At 46.3% G+C, this 10166-nt stretch overlaps 1 protein-coding gene across 1 annotated transcript in view; it reads right to left on the minus strand.

Annotated features, from left to right (window-relative positions):
• C9H12orf56 (chromosome 9 C12orf56 homolog) overlaps positions 1-4865 on the minus strand; it is a 52659-nt gene extending 47794 nt beyond the window's left edge. The window contains exon 1 of the mRNA XM_021205834.1: positions 4614-4865. Within this exon, the coding sequence (XP_021061493.1) occupies positions 4614-4865 (252 nt within the window). The remainder of the gene's footprint in view (positions 1-4613) is intronic.
• Between the last annotated feature and the right edge of the window lie 5301 nt (positions 4866-10166).

Consider the following 10166-nt stretch of genomic DNA (forward strand, 5'->3'; position numbering starts at 1 on the left):
CAAGCCAGTAAAGAACATCCCTCCATGGCCTCTGCATCAGCTCCTGCTTCCTGACCTGCTTGAGTTCCAGTCCTGACTTCCTTGGTGATGAACAGCGGTATGGAAGTCTAAGCTGAATAAACCCTTTCCTCCCCAACTTCCTACGTGGTCATGATGTTTTGTGCAGGAATAGAAACCCTGACTAAGACACTGAAATTTGAGCTCAGGACCTTCGGAAGAGCAATCAGTGCTCTTAACCGCTGAGCCATCTCTCCAGCCCCAGGTTGCAGTTTATTAACTAGTCAGGCACAAAGAAGAAACAAGAAAAGAAAATTTGATGCCCTGACAGCGAAGATAAAACTTGTCTCAAGGATCTGATACTCAGCAGCAGCAGGAAGTGATCTAATGATAACGTTGCCCCCTTTCCGACCCCTGACTTTATTCTTTCTCCTTTCCTCTGTATCCTTTTTCTCTCTTATCTCGTGTTAACCAGTCAAGGGTGGAGAAGGGTGGAAGAAAGAAGAACCCACAAAGTAGCAAAGCCCAGCTACAAGACTCTTTCTTAAAAAAAAAAAATCTTTTGGAGAAAATTCTATGCATTATATATTAGCAACTCACACTGGTAACAAGTAATGACCAATTTTTCATACAACCGATGCTAGGAACTGGGAGCTGGGAAATGGCACAGAGGTTTAAGAGTGCACAGGGATCTAAGCTGAATTCCCAGCACCCACGCTGGGCAGCTCAGAACCACCTGTAACTCCAGCTCCAGCACGATCCAGATCCAATGCTTCTGCCCTCCATAGGCACCTGCACTCATGTGCACACATACACGGAGTTAAAAATAAGATAAATCTTAAGGGGGAAACTTACAGAGTCTAGTGTAAGCCCCTGGACTATCATAATCCTAGAAAGGTTTTATAAAATTCCAGAGAAAGGAGATTGGGGCGTTTGTGCTTGCCATGATGTTTCTCATGAGCAATAATCTCAACGGCTCACCCACTCGAAACGCAGAAAGGAAAACGCTGTGTGGCTGTTGTAACACACTGCCACAGCCGCCCTGGATTTAGCAACTTGGATTTATTTTCTTTCCGTTCTGGAGGTGAGAAGTCCAGTCAGGAGGCCTGGCCTTGGGGGATCAGTGGGAGGGAGTTCAGTGGGCCAGCACTATACAAGGCCTGCATCTCTTTCCCAGCAATGCAAAACAAAAACAGACCCAGGAGTGGGTGTTGCCGAGCTCAGACTGAGGTATTACCGGGGCTGACTGAACAGGCTGACTGGAGGCGCCCTAGGAAAGTCGGACTCCTTGACAGCTGCAGCACCGGATGCCTGGATGCCGACTTCCCCTGTTCCAGACTCCTGCCTCCTTTGAAACTAGCAATGGCTGGCTCCGTCTTTCTCAGGCTGCCTCTCCCTATTTTACTTGTCCTGGGTCTACCAGGATACTACTAATTAATTCAATTTTACACATTTACTTTTTAAAGAAATTATTTAGTTTAATTATGTGTATATGTAGGAGGAAGGGTATGTGAATGTGAGTGTAGGTACCAAGGAAAACAGGCTTCGCATCCCCTGGCGCTGGAGTTACAGGAGGCTGTGAACCGCAGGTTGTGGGTGTTGGGAACTGAACTTGGGTCCCTCTGTAAGAACATTAAGCACTCTGAACTGATAAGCCATCTCTCCAGCCCCTGTTTATTAACTTTTTCAGTGGGGTCTATGTAGCCCAGGCTGGCCCCAAACTCATGTCCTCTGCCTCTACCTCTTGAGAGCTGGGGTGAAGACATGAACCACCAGACTCCTACCTTACGTAAGTCCATTAAGTGGCATTTGCTCATAATTTCCCTTGTGATATAACATAGTCACAAATTCCAGGGATTTGGAGCCTTCCTAAGCTAACCTACATTTTGCAAGATGAACCATAAACCTAGTAACAATATTTAAATCTTATATTTGTGCAGAACATTTATAGATATTACATATTCTTCTTGTGGTTTGTTTGTTTGCTTGGGGGGAGTTGTTTCATTTTGTTTGCAAAACAGGGGATTGAATTTAGTCATCATGTATTAATGTTCTTCTGCATAGTCAACAGATTGGTGTTGGTGGTGCACACCTTCAGTCCCAGCACTCAGGAGGCAGAGGCAGGTGGATCTCTGAGTTAGAGGCTAGCCTGGTCTACAGCATGAGTTCCAGAACAGCCAGAGCTATACAGAGAAACTTGTCTCAAAAACAAAAACAGCTGAATGGAAAAGTATTGGCTCAGGACCCCCCAAGACCAAGTTCTCAGCACAAAAGAGATTTGTCCCAGAGGGACAGAGGGTGGGGATAAGGAACAAAGATAGGAGATGGAGGAAGAGGGAGAAGGGGAGGGGACCAAACAAGGGGTAGGGTAGACAAGGGAGAGGGGAAGGGGTATTTGTACCGGAATTTGGCAAAAGACTGCCTCTGGATAGAGAGGAGAGAGATGTGGCCCAAAGGCAAATGGTGGTTTATAAGGTAAAATAGGGAACCCCGTGTTAGGATAAAAGTATTTCATTTTAATTGGGCATGTTAATTAGGTGAGCTGAAAGGGACTTTTGATTGCTGGACTTCAATATTTTAATAACTGGACTTTGGTAGTCAGCCTCGGGAGGAGGACTTGGCCAAATAGGGAGGAGAGGTTGGGATTAGCTTTAAGAATGTAATCTAATGGATTTTTTAGCAAGGCAAAGGGAATGGGGTAGAAGGGCAAAACCTGCCAGAACCATGCTTACCACACTCAGGCTGGCCAGAGTTTCCTTCAACAACAACAACAACAACAAACAAACAAACAAAAACAAAACTCTCCTAAATTCCTGAAAGGCAAACCAGTCCATAAAGCATAAATAGTTCTAGAACTTCTTCTCACAGAATTGATTCTGGGTTTCTGGATCCTAAGGAGTATTACTCTGTTGCTCTGTTCCTGATGCCTTAAAGTAGGGTACACAACTACCAAGAGACTGTGTCTCTTGGGGAAGAACAGGAGTATCAAAAAATCATCACAGTTTTGTCAAAACTACAACTATTTACACTAAAGACACTAAAAATGCTGGGTGCAAAAAGCTTTCTAGCACATTTGGTTAGACTGCAAGGCCATTCGTTGGTAGAACATGTATCTAACACAAGATTCTGGGCTACAAGTACACACACTGCAGTTTATTTATATGGTAATTTCTTTCTAATTAGTTCAAAAGAGTGGAAGTGATGGCAAGGACTTACTTCTTTTACTGAAAGAAAAAAGAAAGGAGAGGAGAGGAAAGGAGAAGGGAGCAGGCCGAGTGGCTCAGCAGCTCAGGGAGCCAAGCCTCAACACCTGCGTCCAAGTTCCAAGACCCACAAACCGAGAGGACTGACTTACACAAACTCCTCAGACCTCCACATTCTCAACATGACACACACACACACACACACACACACACACACACAAATATACACGTGCACACAAAATAAAAAGTGCATGGTGCATGCCTTTAATCCCAGCACTCGGGAGGCAGAGGCAGGTGGATTTCTGAGTTCGAGGCCAGTCTGGTCTACAAAGTGAGTTCCAGGACAGCCAGNCTTTAATCCCAGCACTCGGGAGGCAGAGGCAGGTGGATTTCTGAGTTCGAGGCCAGTCTGGTCTACAAAGTGAGTTCCAGGACAGCCAGGGCTATACGAGACACCCTGTCTGGGGGGGGGGGGGAAGGTAATAAAAGTTTTAAAAGTTTTAAAGAAACAAAGGTAGCCACAGCCAACATATGAGTAAAAATTTTTAAAAAAAAAAAACTTATTTAATTGTATTACTTTCTTATAAATGTGTTAAAGCCAAGTTACTGTTCTGTGGACAAAACAGCTTCATCAACAGCCTTGCCAACTTCTCCCATGGGGACACAGACTTAGGCAAGCGAGAGTAAAGGCTAGACACAAGTCCCAAAGGAACAAGGAACACCTGGAAAGCAGCTCAGACAAAGAGACCTGGAGGCGATCAATAAAAGAAGAAACGGGAGAGGAGGCTGTGCCTCCAATCAGCTGCTGCGTCTTAAAGTCAATCTAGTCCCAGAGGAAAGGGATACAGCGGCTACTCTAAAACCCAGGGCAAGACTGTATCTCTTGAGACTCAGTCCTGATGACACTCCTTCCAGGAAGCTTCCCCACTCCGTTTGGATTAAGTGGCCAGCCTGAAAGCCGCACGGATCCTGTGCACATCGCGCAAATTCATTCGCTCACGCACCTTTTTCTGTACCTGTCACATGTGGACTACACATGAGCGGCAAGAAAGTAAACAAAGCGTGGCGGCGTTTGCTTGCACAGGGGTGGTCTCCTGTTCCTCCCGCACAAGCTGCAGAAGAGGTGCAGCACGGTACCCGCACAGATAGGTGCTTAATGAACAAGAGGCTTGTCACTATAGCGGGACAGGTTGTCAAACCTGTTGCCCAATGTGAGCAGAGGGTAAACAGAAGGAGAACGGGAGAACTTGTTTATTTGAAATTCTACATCAAACTCCAGCTTTTCCGCGCAGCTGCTTTCATTGACAAGAGATGGGGAAGTCGGGGCGGGATGGGAAAGGTGTTCCTCCTTTCTCCGGCGCCGGAGGGGGATGCGAGAGTTTAGGAAGGAGCCTGCCCGCCCGCCATCCTCACCAGGTCAATGGCCACGACGTCCCGCAGAGCCACGACCCGCCGGATGGACTTGGGCGGGTTCTCGGTCAGGTAGATGAGCCGGTCACTGAGCACCACGTACTTGAAAGTGTGCTTCTCAGCGTCCGACACCACGATGCACGGCTCGTAGGCGCGGACCGTGTCGTACACCTCCGGAGGCAGGTGCCGCCGCAGGAACGCGTCCAGACGGCTGTTCGTGCGCCCCGGGAAGCCTGATCGCGCGGGGCTGGCCATGCGACACCCGCGGCCAGGCAGAGTATCCCGGGTGGCTGCGACTCCACGACACCCAGTGGAACCCGCGCGCGCCACAAAGCCGCGCACCTGCCGCCTCTGCCACCAGCGCTTCTCAGTGCGGGGAGATGGTCCTTAACTTCAGGAACCCGCTCCGGAGTCGGGTTCCCCAAGCCCCCTGCCCCGCCCGGTCCCGCCCCTAAACTTAGTCCTCACCCACACAGCGATGGGTGGAGCAAGACTAAACTCTCGAAGTGTTGATTGACAAGGAGAGGTACTCAAGGGTCTGGGAAGGAATAGTTAGGGCCCCTTTTCAGCTACTGAGCCACATGGCCCCATAAAATCTCCACTGATAACGGAGGCCAGTTTTAATCTGATTTCCTGTTAAAGAGAAACTTGAAACCGATGGGATTTTACCAGGATCCTGTAATTACCATAACACTGCCTGCTGTGACTTAGAGGCAGGAGTCTCCAACTACCCTTACAAACTGTTTAGGTAACTCAGGCCATCCAAGCCATGCATCTGTGTTCCTGATGTCTAAAACGACGTGGAAAATGAATGCTGCCAGGTGGATGGGTCCTCTGGAAGCTGATGGGTTGAAGGATGTGGATTATGTAACCTTAGAGATGCAGAGCGATAGAGGTGTCGCTTCACGTTTGCGAGCTGGTCAGGAATGCGGTATGATAGGTTGACGAGCTGAGAAGCAGAATAGAAACTTGCCATAGGTGTGCCCTTCCGTTTTTATTTCAAATCCCGGAAAAGCCATCTTTCCCCCTCCCCTTCCTACTCATATAAAGACCTGAGGATGGAGCTGGCCCACATTTGTAGGTCCAGGATTCCAGAGACAGGCCTAAGGACAAGCCATAAACCGGAGGTCTACCTTTGTTAATCTAGTGAGTTCTGAGCTGCACAGCAAAACCCTGTCTCAAAAGTAAATACATAGAAAAGATACAACAGACCTCAATAAAATCTGATGTTCCTCCCTGTGATTTATAGTCTCCCTTTTCATACTTTACTATTATGAGCTGAATATTGTAAACAATTCCAAATTCATCGTGGGAGAAGAGTATAGATGGTGTCTCAGTATATAACCAGATATCTCGAACAACCCACTACAGCAGGGAAGGAGGAGTGCTTAAGCTAGTTAAACAGAAAGATAAATAGCACGCATTGTTTCTTAGTCTGCAGTTGTGGAGTGGGGAAGAAATGCCACCTGCTGGCAGAATCTCAAATGGCACTCATAGAATCTCAAGTGCCCCCAGAGTTTGCTCTGTCTGACTCCTTAGCCAAATAGATAAAAATTGGTTCTCGCCGTGGGTTACAAACTTCGTTGGTAAAGGACCTTTGCCACTTTAAGCTAATAGAAAAGCAAGGACCCTCAACTCTGCCTGATAGTTATACCCTCACAGCAGCTCAGTGACAAATAACAGTAACTGTGACATCAGAGGTAGAAAGTGACTTCAGACCACTCCCTGTTCTGTCTCTGGGTTTCTGGTTTTATACCCACTTCCTGGGACCAAGACAAACAGAACAGTACCACAAATGGGATCGCACTTGCTGGGGGTGCTTAAAAGCCCATTAAGAAACAACCAGCCTTTGGTGACCAAGACACCAACCTTAATAAACCTTAAGATGAAGCACAAGACAAAGGTACTGATGACCTCATCTAAGCTTGGCGACTCACAGAGAAGACAGTGTCATGGTTTCCAGGTTCTCCATGTTCCACTCCGTTGCCAGGGAAACAGCAAAGTTCAGATGGCAGGGATGAGATTAACCGACTACAAAGGGAAAATTACTGAATTTGGAGCTGGGGGCGTTGGGGAGGATATTGGATTAGTACTAACACCATTGTTCACTATCTGTGAGAGTTTTAGGGGAAAAAAATATATTGCTTAGCCTTCCTGAGCCTAAGGCTCATCATATGTAAAATGCAACTATTAACACTTGCCTGGCCTACCAAAGAGAGAAGTGAGGGATTCCCAGCCTGCCAAAGAGCAGGAGTGAGGGCCAGAGAGTAGTATAGACACTGAAGTATTCTTGTTCCCCAGTTTTTCAAATCCCTCCAGAGTAACTAACTCAAATACACCTGAGATAAGTATTTGCTCCTTAGCCGGACGTGGTGGCACACGCCTTTAATCCCAGCACTTGGGAGGCAGAGGCAGGTGGATTTCTGAGTTCAAGGCCAGCCTGGTCTACAAAGTGAGTTCCAGAATAGCCAGGGCTATATAGAGAAACCCTGTCTTGAAAAACAAAAACAAAAACAAAAAACAAAAAAAGATTGGACCCCAATCAACCACCCACAGTACTTCCTGCGCCTGCATATAAGCTTTTACGGTATTTGCTTTTATAAGTTGTCCCTGGGATGGACCCCAAGTAAGAGAGACTCCTGCACCAATATAAGAAACTTTGTAATAAGACTTCCATTTTGAGTAGTGATCAAGTAAAGTTTAAATTCCCAAGACCTCCCTACTTGGCAGAAAGAGACATGTGCGTGGGTAGCTGACATCCTGGTTGGCAAGTTTAGACATGAATGTTAGACAAGTACCATCCTTGCATAGACACAGTAAGACATATTAGACAAGTTGAGTCCCTTGCCACAGTTGAACTCCCCAAACAATGGGATCAGGGTAAGTGTACAACAACCACATGTTCCTAATTCCTGATTGGTAGAATGACTTAGCATAGATGTTTGTAGATCTCAGGCTTTAAAAGCCCTGTAGGACCTTAACTGGTCACAGTTCCGTTCCCAAATCTGGACTGTGGCCCTGATTTATCAGTCCTGGGGCATTTGCTCAATAAACTATCCCTATCCAACTGAGATTGGTATTTGTGTGGTTTGTGAGGCAATTCCTGGACACACACACACACACACACACACACACACGCACACACACAAAACACATCAGTTTCCCTGTCCATGAATGAGAGCAAAGGCTCCAATACCAAAGCATCATCATGACCAGCAATGCTTGACACGAATTTACAGACAGACTCAAGGCTGTGTAAAAGAGTTTGACAGCATGAGTGAGACTCTGGATTTGATTCAAAAGAAGTAACAAGGTCAAGAAATGAAAGACCAGGCATAATGGCATGTGCCTATAATCACCCACTGCCTATACTTGGTAGGCAGAGGCAGGAGGATTGCTACAAACTCAAGACCAGCCTGGCCTACAGAAAGAGACTGTCTCTAGTTAACACAGCAAGCAAGCAAACAAAGACAAAAGATCAGGTGCCATCCAGATGCGGTGCCCCATGCCTTTAATCTCAACACTCAAGAGATAGTGGCAGGCAGATTTCTGTGAGTTCAAGACTGGCCTTGTCTACATACTATACACTGAGTTCTAGGAAAGTCAGGGTTACATAGAGAGACCCTGTCTCTAAAATGCACGCATGTGCACGCACACACACACACACACACACCCAGAGAGAGAGAGAGAGAGAGAGAGAGAGAGAGAGAGAGAGAGAGAGAGAGAGAGAGAGAGCGCAAGCGCCTAATAGTAAATAAATACTATTTGAAGCAAGTGTGCTAGGGCAATGGCACAGTAGTAAAGAGCACTTGTGACAAAATCATGAAGACCAGAGTTCAGAGACCAGCATCAACACACAGCAGGAATCCCACAAACTCCTATAGCTCCCCGTTCCAAGGGATCTGACATCCTCCTCTGGTCTGAGCACATACAGAGGCAGGCTGAGGCACCACGCACAGGCATGGCAGGAATGAATTAAATCTTAAGTAGAGTAACTTCCACAGGCACGTGATGCTGTCCTGTCAGTATTTCTCCTTACAAAGTATCAAGTTGAAGTTACTCCTGGGGTACTGAGCTAAGCTTTCTTGGCTTCAGACCGAAGGGACTAACAGAGACACGGCACACAGTAAAGAACGGTATTTTAAATTCATTTATTTGAGTCTGTTTATTTCTGTTGCTGGGATTCCAACCTCACATAGAACACTCAGGGGTTGTTCCTCTAAGCTATATCATCTGCCAGAACAGCTTTTTGTTTTTATTTTCATGTTAAGAAGTAAAAGCGGGTCTAGGGATCTCTAAGGTGCTTTATTTTGCTTTATTTTCCTATTAGTTTTCGATAGGTCTCATTTACTCACATTAAAACTAAAGACAGACAGTACACATGGACACTTGAAATCTGTGGTAGGTAAGTCAAATCTGAACTTCACAAGGTGACAGATGGCACTGGAGAGGTGGCAAGCACACGGTGACTCACAACTGTAACTCCAGCTCCAGAGGAATCAAGTGTGCTCTTCAGACCTGTGTGGGCACTGTACATGAACTGTGTCTGTACATACATACAGACAAAACACACATACACATAACATTTTAAAAATAATAAACAAAAGCGGGACTGCTTTAAGAAGCTCTTAATTATTTCATTTAGTACTAATGGATACTGCCCATTTAAATATATGTAATAGAGCAATCAGATAACACACAGAAGTCTGTGGGAACAAAAAGGGGTTTAGGGGAAAGAGGGGGAAGGGAGGATAGCCTGTGCCCTGACAGAGTTCCTACTATGCTCTGGGCAGGCAGCCGCAGGAGGACTGCCAGACACTTTCCACTGGGCCCCGGGTGGGCATCTAAGCCACTGACCCCACTCAGTGGAGGATGGACAGGGGGCAACCCCCAACCGGGGCCCGGGTTGACACCCTGTAGTCCCGGGGTTATGAGAGAGAGGGCTGAGGGAGAGAGGTTCCCACGCAGGTGAGAGTAAGCACAGTGGGCCTTGGTGAACAGAGACAGTCTATGGTTTTAGAGCTTTATTGTAGAAAGGCAGGGGGAAAGAGAGAGAGACTGACCATGACCAAGAGGAGAGAAGGGGGAAAGGGAGAGAGAGAAGAAAGGCTAGAGAGTAAGAGAGAGTAAGAAAGAGTAGATAGGAGAGAAGAGAAAAGTAAGAAGAGTGTAAGGGGAGTAAGAGAGTGAGGTGGGGCCAAGCAGCCCTTCTTATGGTGTGCTATTGAGTCAGAGAGGTTTTTTAACCTTACAGGTTTAAAGCTTAAAAAAAAAAAAGCCGGGCGTAGTGACACACGCCTTTAATCCCAGCACTCAGGAGGCAGAGGCAGGCAGATTTCTGAGTTCGAGGCCAGCCTGCTCTACAAAGTGAGTTCCAGGACAGTCAGAGCTATACAGAGAAACCCTATCTCAAAAAAAACAAAAAAAAAAAATAATAATAATAATAAAGTGTAATGAAAAGTGTAAGACTTCATGCCTGCTCTACTTCCCAACCCTTTCTTTCCCAAGGGTCTGGAACTCCTAATCTTTCTTTTTTTTTTTTTTTTTTTTTTTTTT

This window comes from Mus pahari, chromosome 9, assembly GCF_900095145.1.
Source record: "Mus pahari chromosome 9, PAHARI_EIJ_v1.1, whole genome shotgun sequence".
In the NCBI taxonomy this organism is placed as follows: Eukaryota; Metazoa; Chordata; class Mammalia; order Rodentia; family Muridae; genus Mus; species Mus pahari.